The sequence below is a fragment of the Erithacus rubecula genome, assembly GCF_903797595.1.
Source record: "Erithacus rubecula genome assembly, chromosome: 3".
NCBI classification, from domain to species: domain Eukaryota; kingdom Metazoa; phylum Chordata; class Aves; order Passeriformes; family Muscicapidae; genus Erithacus; species Erithacus rubecula.
The window spans coordinates 105,822,922-105,838,060 of NC_136689.1; the positions used below are offsets into that span (position 1 = coordinate 105,822,922).

General features: G+C 37.7%; 1 protein-coding gene across 1 annotated transcript in view; it reads left to right on the top strand.

The window, feature by feature from the left end:
• MEP1B (meprin A subunit beta) overlaps positions 1-15,139 on the top strand; it is a 49,260-nt gene that overhangs the window by 24,037 nt on the left and 10,084 nt on the right. The window contains exons 10-16 of the mRNA XM_079299543.1: positions 5,799-5,888; positions 6,074-6,124; positions 6,221-6,264; positions 7,261-7,333; positions 8,212-8,329; positions 12,139-12,317; positions 13,539-13,757. Coding sequence (XP_079155669.1) covers positions 5,799-5,888; positions 6,074-6,124; positions 6,221-6,264; positions 7,261-7,333; positions 8,212-8,329; positions 12,139-12,317; positions 13,539-13,757 — 774 coding nt within the window. The remainder of the gene's footprint in view (positions 1-5,798; positions 5,889-6,073; positions 6,125-6,220; positions 6,265-7,260; positions 7,334-8,211; positions 8,330-12,138; positions 12,318-13,538; positions 13,758-15,139) is intronic.

A 15,139-nucleotide genomic window follows, 5' to 3' on the forward strand; every position in this document is an offset into this window, starting at 1 on the left:
CCTAAATTTGCAAAAAAAAAAAAAATAAATCTAAATGCCATTCTTAATTTTTGTGTTGCTCTATACAAGTAGTTGGTCTGGCAAAGTAAAAAGTTAGCAAAGCCTGACCATACAATTGCCAGAAGTACCCGCAGTTTAAGCATAAGAAGAAGCTGTGACAATTCTAGCACTCACTGACAGCTAGGAAGTAGAAGAGATGGTTAAATGTAAAGAAATACCCAAGAGTCACAGACAGTGGTGACACTGCAATGGTACTGACATTTAAAAATTTCATTTGAGTGAAATCTGTAAGTAATCCAGAAGGATGCCATTATTTATGCTAGTGATAAATGCAGGGTCTCACATGCATCAACAATAGAAATAGCTTTGCATTTTCCAAAAGCAGGATACTGAAATTATGTTACTGCCAGATTTTTTTTAATGTACACACATTTCTCATTTTCAATTTCTGTCAAAAATTCACAATTATCAATATATAAATGTCTTGTCAAGAGTCTTGCTAGTTTTCTTTTTCTCAAAATATTTTTCTGCCAGCTTTATTCTCTGAATCACATAATGACTGAGGTGGGAAAGCACCTCTGGAGATGTCCTAGTTCAATTCCCCTGCAGTCCTGCTGGAGATTACCTGCAGCAGGTCACTCAGATCTGTCTGGCTGTGTTTTGATTGTCATCAAGGAGAGAAACTCCACAACTTCTCTGGGAAGTTTGTCCTAGTGCTTAAAAACACAATGAGAAAAAAAGAAAAAAAATCTTAAATTTAGATGAAATTTCCCATTTTTCAGTGTGTCTTTCCCTTGTATTTCCTTTTTCTTATTTCCATTTCATCCTGTACTTCAATTTCTCTCCAAGGCTTTTTCTCACAGCAATTCTTAAAAATAATTAAGGCGTTTCTATTAGTTATTGCAATACAGTAATGATGGACTTACTTGACATTGATGTGTTTACTTGACAAGAAAAAAGTGGGTAAGGCAGGTGAGTTAATCATTGAGAGGACAAAGGTTTTGATTTATGACATTTACTGTCTTAAATACCAAATTGGTGTAAAACTGTATCTGCACAATTGTGGACTGGAGAACAACATGGGGTTGTTTTCTGTGCCTGGGCTTTTAACTTGTCTTCTTCTTCAGATGGTCTGGGGTCTGGTAAGAAAACAAAGAATATGTGTTCTTTATATGACTGAGTAAATAATGCAGCTTAAAATGAGCTTGAGAGAAAAAGACTTAATTCTTATTTTGCAGAATCAATATAATTCTATTGTTGCCTGCTTGGAAGAGATAAATGATTTCTGTTTCCTTGGGGGTCTTAGTGCTATTTTTCATAGATCTGTCTATACTTGGAAAGAGATTATCTTGTGTTTCCCATCTAAGCAAAATGTCCACTAATATTCAAAGTTACCAGAACAGCAAGTCTGGGGTTAAAATCAAGAACTGAAATCCATTTCAATTTTCCATGTCTGAATATTTTGGTTTTGTTTTGTTTGTTTTTTATTTTTCTGTTTTGTTTTGATTTTTTGTTCTGTTTTTGTTTGTTTTGTTTGTTTTGTTTGTTTGTTTGTTTTTGTTTTGTTTTGTTTTGTTGTTTTAGTTTTTGTTTTGTTTTGTTCTGCTTTGGGTTTTTTTGCTATAACACAATATAATTGATATTGAAATTTATACCTTTTTAGTCACTGGATATACTTGGGAATGACTGCTCCCTGCTCCTCAAATCCCGCTGAAATATTTCAGGTCAAAAAGTGTCAGTTGAGACTTTGATACTACCTGGTTTTTTTTTAGTGAAATGTAGCATTTTTCTCATGTTGGGAGGCTTTGTTGTAGAGATCAGGAACATTTGGTGATGCACAATATGATTTGTTCAGAGAGCAAAATCCAGAAGGTTCTTGAAAGTTTGTTTAACTGTTCATATCTTCAGGGTAATCTACAGAGTAAGGTATTACTTTTTATGACATTACCTAATTGCAATAACATCATCTAAGTTATGCAATATAACTATCTGTGGCAGCCTTGACACTGACACATGCTCATACATCTTCTTAAATTAAGCACTCAGCCTGACATTCCTAACTTTTCCATAGTTCTCCTGTATTCCCCATCACCCCAAGCTCATCCTTCCCTACTGTTCCCACTACCTGTGACTCTGCCCCAGTCTTCTGGAAACTCAAACCTCAGTCTTGTTTAGATTCCACTGCAGGCTTTGTTAAAGCCTGTAGGAGGTGATGCAGGGTGTTACTAATATCAGAAGTTTCCTGACATCAAACTGGTTCCTAAAAAACAAGTTTGTGTGAGAGAAGGGCTTCTGACCACCAGGGCTAATTATTTCCTTTCCATGTGTTCTATGGCCAGGAAGAGCTAATTTCAAATTTCTGGACTAAAATAATATAGTCTGGAGAAATCACTGGGTAAGTTAGATGTCTCATCCAAACTAGTTGAGTATATAACATCTGAATAGATGTCCAGTCTAGGTCAGGTGGATCATCTTACAGTGATGCCAGAGTACCATGGTGGTGCCATAGATATTCTTGGCATATAAGAATTATCCATTTGTTTCTTGATTGATTGCTGAGTGCCTTCACCTGATTTTTACATTATTACAATAGGTGAGATATTTCCCACATGTCCAGGATGCACTTGAATTTTTTGTCAGTTAAGTGTGCTCTCACAAGCCATGGTTTAACCAACGATTACAATGTCTTAATTCACATGTTGTACAGGTCCAAAATTATATTAAATGATAAAATAATATTAAAAATGACCAGAAATTTGTGTGTGTGTAGATTAGACTAAATTAGATTCCTCTTTGGTACCTCAGCTAACCCAACCTTCCTGTGCACAAGACTATGAACTGTGTATTTGTACTGTGTTTGCAATTTTTTCAGAGCCTAGAAATGCATCATATATTTTGTCAGGCTGGTATTGAGACCAAAGTCACTGCTATGTGATCGAGTGACTCTTGTATGAAGAGATGCTCCTTTTAAAACAGAGTGTTTTGCTGTTGAGATTCATGGGAGTAAAAACCTGATTTTGTTGGAACACAGTGGAAAGAAGTGATAGAAGGGATTCCTTCAGTATAAAACATTCAGTGGCAGTTTTCAGACACTGAGAATCAGCCTGGGTTTCACTGAGTTGCTGCATTTAGTATTGGTCAGTCATGGACTCAAATTTTCATTTGTGCACCAAAAATACCACTGTACTTAGCTCCTGATCTCAGTTTGTGAGCTTCTGCTGCTGCTAGACAAACTTTTCCAGGAGTTACCCAGTTTGTACCTTTAGGACAGTTATACTTGCTGATTAGTAGATATGGTACATTGTAGTTATGAGTTATTGGAACTGCAGAAAATTTTTACTCACTGTTAATGCTTATAAAAGGATTCAGCATATAGGGGTGTGACTCTTCTCCCTCATAAATAATTTTTAATGTCAAACACAATAATACAATTTTCTTTTTCTAATATTGCAAGCTTTACTTGTAATTCTTTTTCTTCACAGAAATCTGTTTGAGTGGGAGTTTAAAAGCAAAGAAAGTCTTTAAAATGTGTGTTGCACACTTTTCCCATGCACTTGTAACTTGTTTTACAAGCTGCACCTTCATTTCAAAACATGGATATGTAGATACTGTTTTATGCACAGTGATAATGAATTGTCTTATATAGTGATAACAAAGTACATCCTGTACTTTGTACCATATATTGTAATGGTAAAATACATGTGCAAGAAAACTTCAATGTGTAGGAGGAGCCTATTGACATTTCAAATATATGGATGGTTTGTCCGAACAAGATATCTGAAGTTATTAAGCTACATGTATATGTGATTGTGGGTTTTTTTTACTAAAGTCCCCATCTTTATTTTTCATGTATCAATACAAACCAGAATGATACCAGTTAATTTTGAAATGTGAGATCAATATTAATCCTTCAGTTTTGCATCTGCACAACTCTGAAAAGTTTTCAATGGACTCAGTCACTTTTCCACAATGATATGGGGTTTTTAAGGTTTTTCACCACTCTGAAAACCTGACAAATTTGAAAATATCCAAAAATGAAAAGTGATGAAGCAGGGCTGTTTCCAGAGAAATTCAGTCAGGAAACAGATTCTACTTAGTGGTTTCTGTTACTGACTCTTCAAGGTCAAAATCCTGACTTTAGACTGAAGAAGGACACATGTGAGTCGCAGTTTTCACTGAAAAACGAAAAAGGAAGCAGAAGAAGCTGATTAAAAACTTTGGCTGTTTATTACAGTTTGATATTAAATGTTTGATGTGCCAGCTGATAACAATTAGGAGTTATGTCTCTTAAACATAGAAATTATAGACCCCACTTGTTTTGACAAAAATGGTTTTCCTCACTTAGGCAACCACATTAAATGATCAAAATCTGACAAAAACTGTGAAGCAATACCTTGAGTGAACTTTAGTTCAGGTGAATCATAAAATGAGATTTCTGGCTTTTGTATTTACAGTATTTTTTTCTGCCATTTGCTGAAGTTTTTAAAAGACAGTAATTTCAGATTGAAAATTAATCTTTCATTATAAAGCTAAAATAGGGCAATCTGACAATTTCAAAGCTTTCTTTCCGAATCTTGAAATTTTATAGGCGGTAGGATTTTCTTTCTGTGTTTGGTTAAAATTTTTATATCAAGTCAGTTCATGTAGGGCTCACAGTTTTTCCCCTCAAAATTGTTCCCATCCTTATGTGTTGAAACTCAGTGTCTAGAAGAAAATGTGCATTTGAATCTCTCTTGAATATTCTGTCCTTAGTGTTGTCTTACACACTGTAGAGATGTTAGAGATTACCACAATTAATGTTCCTAAGGGCTGCATGAGCTTCATTTTTGCTGGTTTTCAGCATTCTGATTTTGTGTTGTTCATTACTTCTAGTGAAAGTTGCAGATGCTTATCACACTGGAAAAAGAAGTCCTACATGCCAAGCTGCATGTACAGAAAATAAATTATTTATATGGAGAAAGAAAAACAGGGGGGAAACTGTGATTAAAGTAAAAATAAAAATCCACCACTTTTTTCCAGAATTGCTACATTTGTAGCAATTGTTACATTTATTTTAGAATATAAAGATGCTTTTAAACTTCATTTTGTGAACTTTCGTTCAAACATACAAACAAAAGACACCCAGGACTGATTGCTCACTCTGTGAGAAATAGTCACATAGAGTTATGCTATGTATGTCTAAAGCAGTCCAAAAATTAAGAGTCTAGTCAAATAAAAGAGTTAAGATTAGATTCCATAGGTATATTATGTCAAGGAAGTTTTTCTATGTGTATCATCATAGGTCACTGTATCTCATTCTGGTGTGTGGATAGTCCATGTTGCAAAGGGAGTGTTTGAGATGTTATTACTGAAGTAAGTGGAGTCCAGAACTGGGGCTGAGGTGATCTGGGCTGGGTACCCAGTTCTTCAAAGCCTCACTGTGTTATGCCAGACCACTTATTCTCTCCCCCAGTCTTCAGATTCGTGATGGGAAATTCAGGATAACTTCCACAGGTTCTGCACAGCTGCTGACTAGTAGCAATACTTGATTCCATAGAAATAATAGGCTCTTTTTCCCCATTTGTGAGGATGATTTAGCACTACCTGAGTTGTGAGAGAAAAGCAGCTGTGGAACCTCCACAGAAGCAGGACTGGCTGAACTACCTGTTGGGCACCCTGAGGTGGGGAGGTGACAAAGCTGCCATGTGAGCAGATACAGGTTTGCTGTCAGATGAGCAGGCAGTGGGTGCAATCAGTCCAATACAAAGCCACGTGCTAAGTGCTGTCACTTGGGCTTGAATCACATCTCTACTATTGAGAAAGTAACACAAGCTGCATTTCATTATCTGCTTTTCTAATAATATCTTTTTTTTTTCTTTCCCCTCCCCAGCCTGCTCCAGAGACAACTGGTGAGTTCTGTTTAGAGATCAATTTGTATGCACGGGAGGCAGTCAACAAAACCAGCTGCTCATAAACATCTCTAGGACAGACACAGATTTATAATTACTGTTATTGTTATTGCATTAATTTTCACACTTCATAAAAATAACAGCAAGGGCTAATGTCCTACCTCACTTGTCTTTTTATTTTTCAGAAATAGACATAGATGGAGGAATTGATCAGGACATCTTCGACATAAATGAAGGTTTTTCAAAATTCAGTCTCAATATTTTTAGTATAATTGTCATTATAGTAGTCAGATCAATGCAATAACTGAATGTTAATCTCCTCTTCCCTTTAGCTTTAGGATTAGACCTTTTTGAGGGAGACATCAAACTTCCTGGGGTGAGTTCAAAAATAAAACACAAAGCCAAAAATATGTTATTGACTTAAATGTAAAGTATCACTGGCATGGAAATAATAGATGCATCCTGCTCTTACAAACAATAAATGCTGTTTATGTAACAATAAACTGAATATGATAGGGGATGGAATTCTACAAAATGTCATAGACAGGGAAGGAGTCAGCAGCATTTGCAGAAACATTATCCAACATGAGATCTCTGCAGTGATTAGATCAATATTATTAGCTTCTTGTTTCCTTTTCTACATTGTCACTTTTAAGAGATTAGGCAGCACTGATCATCATCCAGGCAGGTTTGTATAAAAAGAATTCTTCATTTATCAGTACAATATTTATTCTGAACCAGTCAAATTTACTGAGCAGTACTGCAAAACCTTCAACCTGTAAGTAGATTGACTAAAACCGATGAAAGATTTACATCTCTAATATCACATTTTAAGGCATCTGGCCAGCATCCTTATCTGATCAATGAAAAAAAGTTATGTTTACATCTCAAAAATATATACTAGGAAACCCCCAATGTGTCTTGCACTCTGAAAGTAGTGTGAAAATAGTTTTACTCTCCCTTTTGGGAGATATTCTGAGTATGTCACTGGAAGCAAGGACAGTACTTGCTAAAGGCACAGAAGCAAACCCTTGCATTATGAAAAATTACAAAACTATTAATCTCTGTACAGTTTTCAGGACCTTAGATCTTAAGGCTTCCCATAGGAGCAGAAGTTCACGTGCACATGCATCAAAAGTTTTGGTAATTTCTAGGAGAAAATGCAGCAGAAGTTTGGGACACTGGTAGAAGGGCATGAAGGGAGTTCAAACCCAGACCTCAGATCTCTGAGTAATCTTTCAAAGTTTTTGAGCTCGTTGTTTGCTTTTATGTCTTACTTGGAATTGTAAGTTTGCTTTAGCACTACTGTTGTCCCTGATGCTAAATCACTTTTTACTGAGGACTGCATACTTGTTTTCTTTCTTGGGTACAGGAGCGAAACTCCATCATTGGCGACAACTATCGATGGCCCCACGTTATCCCTTACGTCCTTACGGACAGCCTGGGTACAGTACTTGCCTTCCACAATGTCTGTATGTCGTGTTGACTGAACTGTTAAACACAGGTTGATAAAGCTCCTGTGGTGTCCTTTCCTCTCTTAATCTAGAGCAGGCATTTCCCATGGTAGGAATGAGGCTGAGCGTGCACAAATGGGATTTATAATCTTGGTATCAGTGCTGGCTCTCACCTCCTTTCTTGAATTATTATGCTGCTACCACCCAGCACATTGTTTGGGGTTTGAAATCTGTGTCTGAGACGTGAAACTCTTCAAATCAGAAGTGAAAAGTGGGCACTGAAGATATTTTTAAGGACAGGAAACTTACCTGGCAACTTACACCATTTACAGCAGTGAAGGCAAAATGGCATTCTGACAGTTTGCAACAGCACATTGACAAATCCCCTAATGTGAGTCAGAGACACATCATAATTTGACTCCATCCTTTGAATCTTTATGTTGAAACTATGCAAGTTGCTTAGAGGAGATAACACAGATATAATCTGAAAAATTCAAGTATGCAGTGAGGGATCTGTAGCCTGCATTCCGTACTAGGTAAAACTTGAAGTCTTCATTTCCTATCTGTTTAAACTTGTTTATATAAATCTCAAAAAAAAAAAAAAAAATCTACAAAATTAAAACTCATCATGTCATATTTGATACATAAGTACCAAAAAAAAATTCCACAGGAGCAAAACAAGAGCAAGGTACAGTGTTGCAAGACCCTAATTTATGTTTTTTAGGTCCCCCCTTGGTCTTAATCCAACAAAAAGTCTGAATATTTTGATCAAAGATTGCTGGAGCAAGACCCACCCTTGGGACTTGACCCATAAGGATAATAGCAGATCTTTCAGTTCAGTATTGACAAGAACAGTGTTTGCTTTGCAGAAATGAATGCTAAGGGACTCATCCTCAAGGCATTTGAACAGTATCGACTGAAAACCTGTATTGACTTCAAACCTTGGGAAGGGGAGAAGAATTACATATCTGTGTTCAAAGGAAGTGGGTAAGAGAAGCAATTCAAAATAGCTTTCATTATGTTTGCTTTCAGACTGTTCTCATGGCCAGTATTCACCCTAAAACACATAGATCTGATCGTAATTTTGCATTTTTGTTGTCTCCATTTACCCAGTCCTTTTTAAATTGTCATAGTTTCCAAAAGAGGTATTACCTTAGTGGCAATGAACAATTTCCACTGATATTTATTCTTAAATATAAGAAGAAATCAAGTCCTTTAAGAGATATTTTACTGGACATGGTAAAATATATCAGAAACAAAGCAATTATGTTCCTAAGTGATTTTTGGATATATGGAGCATCACTTTCAGCTTGTCATTCCTAGTATACCTTGGCTTTTAGGGGAAAAGAAAAACCAAGAATAAATATGTTAGTTCTCACTGTGAGGCAATGAATTTGTTTGAATGTAACAATGGAACTGCACTTGAACAAGCTCACATGAGAATTCAGATAAAGAGCAATATTTTTAAATTCTGTGCCCTGAGACATTTTGCTGGTGTTTTACTTTATTTACCTCTTTTGGTGAATAGAATGCTATTTCATCTTAAATTTTGCAAAATAAGACTCCAATAAAGAAGTCAAAATTGCCCCAACTTCTTCTATTCTAAGACATTCTTTGTCAAAATAGTGCAACAAGAACAAATATATTCTTCACTCTATGCTGAACCATTTCTCTTAATAGAAAAGGAGAACAGGGAGAGCTTGATAGCCTGGTGAGGAAATTTGCTTTCAGAAATTCATTTCCTGATATGAGAATGCATTCATAAATGGAAAAAGATTTTCTGATAATAAAATGTTTCTCTTTCCCTTTGGCTTGTTATGAGATATTTGTAGCAGATAATTGTTTTGAAATTTCTTTGGTTTCTGGCTCTTTGTATTTGCTGTTCATGCTGTACACACAACACTGAAACTCAGCTCTAAAAGGTGTATAATTGGAGACTCAGGGAGCAATGCATTTTCCTGTGCTAATGACTCTGGCTTTTTGAGCTAAATGGAAAACTCATGCAGCTGAATTTTGTAATCTTTCATCCCCTAAAGTATGCATTGAATTTGCTAATAACTGTACCTGAAAAAGAACCACACTGTTTAGCCTATGGCAAGTAGGAGGTCTCTGCACAATGTTTCATTTATATGTCTATTAAAAATAGATGAGTCATGGTCATGAAGAAGATGAATCCTTCTAGTTGGATAACATATCTTGCCCTCACTGCCTGGTGTGTGGCTTGCCCTGAAGTGTTTCCATCACCTTAGCTGACACATTCACAGCAAAACTTTTTAAAAGATTGGAGATAAATGGTGCAGTCTCCTGAAAAGGTCCATCCAGCTTCAATGAGTCATCTTGGGTTGTACAAAGAACTCGGGACTGATCCTGAATGAACTGCTTTCATTTCAAGCCATCTCTTACTTCTGGTGTTATGGAACAAAGTGTAAAATGTGTAAACCAACCCATTTTTGCTCTGTTATTCCTAATGTTTTGGAGTTTTTATAATCAGTTAGGACTCTTCTATCTGCTGACTAAAGATCTCAGTCCAGAGGGTACAGTGCAGACAGGCACCAAAGTTCCTGGCAACATAAAATTTTACCACACCAAGTAAAGGTTGATAAATCACATCTTTGTCTTTCTGATCTTGGCTAGCATCTATAAAACAGAGGAATGTGAGGGAACTTTTGTGTCCAAAGGATTTGAAGTAGCCCATAAAGTCCTCATCCAGAATAACCTTTTGAATTCAAATTAAGTCAGCCACAAAAGAAGCCAGCTGTCCTTTTTGTATTGACTGCCCTGTGTAAAAAAGCATTTGTAGTCTCTGGTATAGTTACAAAGCGTATCAAGACCCTGAACAAAGAGCCCTCTCCCTGTACACATTCTTCATCTATCATGCACCTTGGCTGCTACCAGTAGTTAACTCCTGCCTGTGTGCTGAGCAAGACACACAAGGTGTAATAGTGAATTACAGAAATGCAGGATAATGAGATGTGGCAAGATGACACTGGGAAGTTTACAGAGGAGTCTGGGTACTCTTCTCAAGAAAAGTAGGATTCATTCAGCAGGAAAACTAGCATGGTGTGGTGGAATCAAATGATTAACAGACCAGGGAGGGTGGACATCATGTCTAGTATTTCCACATGGAAAATTAGGTTTTCATGGAGCACTCATAGGAAGCTGCTTCAGCTCTTTCCACTTTTGCACTGTTGCAAAGGGAATCCATGCAGGAGTGAATTGACACAGATCCCTGGCTATCCAGCTTGATGCTGGTAAGACAAAGTGTCTGTGAGCTGATATTGGTGATCTCTGATACTATGGGAAGAAAACTAGTAGCAGGATATTAGTATAAAAATATGCCTGAAATAAGCAACTGATGGGGTGTGCCTATTTGCAGCCCCAAAAAGGGGTTGATGAGATTAGTCTGAGCAAGTACTTCCCTGTTCCTCCATCCTTTGATAGCAAGGCAGGGAGCATTGAGTCACAGGCAGTACAGCAGGAACTTCCTTCTCCTTTCTCCCCTCCAGAAGACACTGCTGACCCAGGGTTCTATGTGCCCATTGCTCTGGAATGCCATGTCCCACTCACTGAGCTTTATTCTCAGTGCAGGGTGGCACAGACCATGTATTTACTCCCCCTGTGGCTGTTGAATGACAGTGTTGTAGGCATTTGCAGACCAAAGGCAAGGGGCAGCTGCACCTACTGTCATTTGGATGTTACTTTTGCCAAGTCTCTTGGATGTGCCTGCTGCAGGCTGCTGTGCACTGTGCAGCAGCTGTGAAGCCAGAGGTGGCTTTGGGAGGAGGTAGGCCCAGGGATGGACTTCTTCTGTACAACACAAGCTACATGTGCTTCTTACTGGGTCTCATGTCGTGATTTTAATGAGTTATCAATAGGCAAGGCCTATTGCTCTGTGGAAAATGAAATACTGGGGAATATGTTGCACTAATCAGTTACAGAGTTTGAAAGCACATGGTGTGCTTGTATTTTTAAATTTCTGGGGTGATAGGACTGCAAATTTTATGGCATATTTTGTGCCCGATTAATTTTATGTACTTCATTGGGTAAGTATTGATTTATTTGCTGAATAACATATCAGTTTAAATGTAGCCCTCTGTGCCTGCTAGTTTGTGGACATGGGGTGCCATTTAATTGGCCTGTGGAGATAATTCATTAAATTCTTTCACCCTTTAATAAAAACTTGCAGCACAGCTGCAGTTTTGCTCTTACTCGGGAGCGTGTGAGAGCAGCAAATGCTCTAGCAGGGCAGCTCACAGAGAGCCAGAAAGAAAAGAGCTTGTGGAAAGTACTGTCAAACCCACCAACCTGTGAGAAGGTAAACACACCATGCCTGGCAGCCACAGCCCCATGCAAAGTAAAAGGCCAAAACAGAGCAGAGAAAAGCAGGCAGAGGACAGAATGTTCATGAACCCACTTCTCCTTATGACACAGTCACATATTGTGGTCTAGCTGAAAATGGTTAATTTGCAGTAATTTAAATGTTATGTGCTCACAACCTTTGATGTTCCAGAGTACCAAAGAAATCATCATCAGTTCTCTTTTGTCACAAAAAGCTCAACATTTTTCTTTTAATAGAGCCAGAGATGAGGAATGTCTTGTTCATTGAAACTGAGCTAAATGTCAGAGGGAGGGGCATGATAAGGAACAGATCAATGGAAAAGTGCTCTCTGTAACAAAATGTGACTTCAATGCTCAGGTTAAAAATACACCTGTTGAATAGACTGGTTTTGAGGTTTGCATGGCATGGGGATTGTGTGTATCTCATAGAGCCCTCTCTCATTTTATGTCAATGCCAGCTGCTGGTCCTCAGTGGGAAACATGCAAATGGGCTTGCAGCAGCTCTCCATTGGAGCCAACTGTGACAGGATTGGGACAATCGAGCATGAATTCCTGCACGCCCTGGGATTCTGGCATGAGCAGTCACGGTCTGACCGGGATGACTACGTGACCATTGTCTGGGACAGGATTCAGTCTGGTCAGTCACTCCTCTGCTTTTCCTTTCAATCTCTGTTGCTAGTGGTTTAGCTGTGGAATTTCCCTTCCAGCCATCTTTTGGTGGTCATGCTATTCTCTCACCTGGACTTAGTTTCCAAAGCCAGTATATCAATCAATTAGATATGAAGAGACGTCTATTAGAAACAGAAATTCTCATTTGTTGTTGCTGTTGTAATTCCTTGTGCCATGACACTTTCCACAGTCCTAATTAGAGATCTGAATCTTGTTATTTTACATGTTGTACCACAGAGCAGCAGAAGAGGATAATTAGTTTGTTTAAATGAATACACTAAAAGCACACTTACTCTAGAAACCCTTAATGAAATTAAAATAACTAAACCACTCCTCCCCCCCTGCCCCAGTCTGAAAAATCCAGTGTGACCAAAGCCAGTGAAAATCTCTAGGGAAACACTGGTCCTTCTCTTTCTGCCAGTCTGCTACACCTGGTGCAGGCAGCAGAACTGAGAGAGCAGGGTGTGCAGAGGGTGGGCAGGCAGGAGAGACCTTTCAGGGTCTGTGTCACACCAGCAGTTACTTTAACAATACAGCTTTGATTTTTAATGTTGGCATGTTTGGCACAACCCTGAGAGATGGCACAGAATTCCTCAGGACTTTGCTCTGTCTCTGCCTCTTCATCCTCTGTGATTTTCAGGCTGTCAAAAACAAAGTTGTATACACAGACTTGATGTTTTCCTAACATAGGTGCACACAGAAGACTGAAAAACTGGATTCAATCTAATGCATTCTTATTTAGTTGTGATCAATAGGTGCATATGCAATTATATATTACATAAAATTACTTAGACTCTTTTATTTGATTTCCATTATGTTTTGCTGACTCTTAAGTGACAAGTTGCATTATTGTGAGACATTTGAAACTACTGCAATTTTTTTACAGTGACCAGACTATAGTGACTGCATTTTGACTGATTTAAATGTGGACTCTCCATTGGTAGCAAGCAATTGATTTTTTGCTCACACTCCAGGAAACATCTGTAAAGCTAAATTCTGGAAGCTTACCTGATGACAACTCTAAATTGTTTATTGTTATAAATAAGTAGTATAAGTATAGAATAAGTAAAGTAAATGACTACAAAAAATATTTTGATTTGTGATAGAGTCTCTGTCACAGTAAGTTTTTACATCAAAATTTGATTCCCTTGAGCAACAGACAATCTTTCCTTTCAATTTTGCCATTTAGGTAGAGAACATAATTTCAATAAATACAACGATAGCAGATCAGACTTCCTGAATGTTCCCTATGACTACAATTCTGTGATGCACTACAGCAAGACTGCATTCAGGAATGGAACTGAGCCCACTATCCTCACCAACATACCAGACTTCTTGGATGTCATAGGACAGAGGATGGATTTCAGTGAGTACGACCTCCAGAAACTGAACAAGCTGTACAACTGCAGTAAGTTTCTCCATTTATTTTGTATTATTTGAAAGGATAATTTGAAAGAAATTAAGGTGGTACAATACATGCTGGACCCATCCAGACACAAGTGAAAGAGACACTAACATATTTAGAGTAGTGAATTGTGTTAAAAACACCAGAAATAATGGTACAGCTAGAAATAACAGCCCTCCTGCAGAAACACTGCTGAGTAGTGGAGGTTTCTGGGCAATTTTATCTGACCTTTAGTTAAAAACCAGCTTTGCTCAGCAGCTGATTTTTGTTCATCCCTTGGGTGGCTGTTTAAAATGTGTGCTTCTGCACAAAGCCTTTTGTTTTTTTCCCTGTATTATTCCACAGCTGTTGCTCAGACACTGCACAGAAATGAGTATCTTTGCTGTGGCTGTCATACCTACTCCACTCTCATGGAATCTATGAGACAGAGTGGGTATTCATGCAAATAGGGTACAGATGCTGTTCTGAATAATATGCAAGCTTTCTAAATTTTCATGTTTAGCTTCAAACCTAGTCTCTTACAAAAGTGGTCAAAAGAATTATTTTGCTCAGGTGGGGTTTATTTTACAAAGCTGAATAAAAGTAGGAGACAGAGAAATCTAGATAATTTTATTATCAAATTGGAATATAATTCTATAATTGTTGCTGCATTCAATGTGCCCTGGCACTCAGAAGAAAACTTTTACAATGTCCCAAGTAGTGAGTACTGGCTTACAATTATATTTGGGTCTCATTATACAGATTCCTCAAACAATTATCAAATTGGTTTATTAAAACAGTGCAGTTTTTTGAGTGTAAAATTCTGATGAAAGTATTTATATTCATCTCGGTCTAAATTGAACACACACATGCAGTCTTAGTTTCTAGCACTTGCTGCACAGTCAATTAGGCATTATAAAAATGCTTCCAGCTAAGGATGTCTTTAACAGGGGATAGGGTCCTCCTTTCTCTCCATTAATCTTATCTATTTTCCATCATTCTTGTGCATCACAGAAATACTTCATAACATTTTAATTTTATTCTTAACCCATAGGCACATTCCCCAAATGAAAATAAGCCCCAGTGCTGCTTCTACCACCTTCAGTGCAATCAGGCACTAATCCCCCATATGTTTTCTTCTGAGTCCAGTCTTTCACTACATACCAATAAGTATCTGGCTTTTTCGAGCAGATGGAATTCACAACCTGCCTCACTCACTGCCCCTTCACCTGTTTCAGGAATGAACCTCAGAAATATATCATGATTACTGAGTCTTGCTTTTCTGTCTTCCTGTCAGCCAGGTCAACACTCCATGCCAGCAAGCATTTCCTAATTAAGGTCATTAGGTTACTTCCTTCCTGTTTGGCCAAATCAATTTCATGTTTTGTTTTGTATTTTGATTTCAA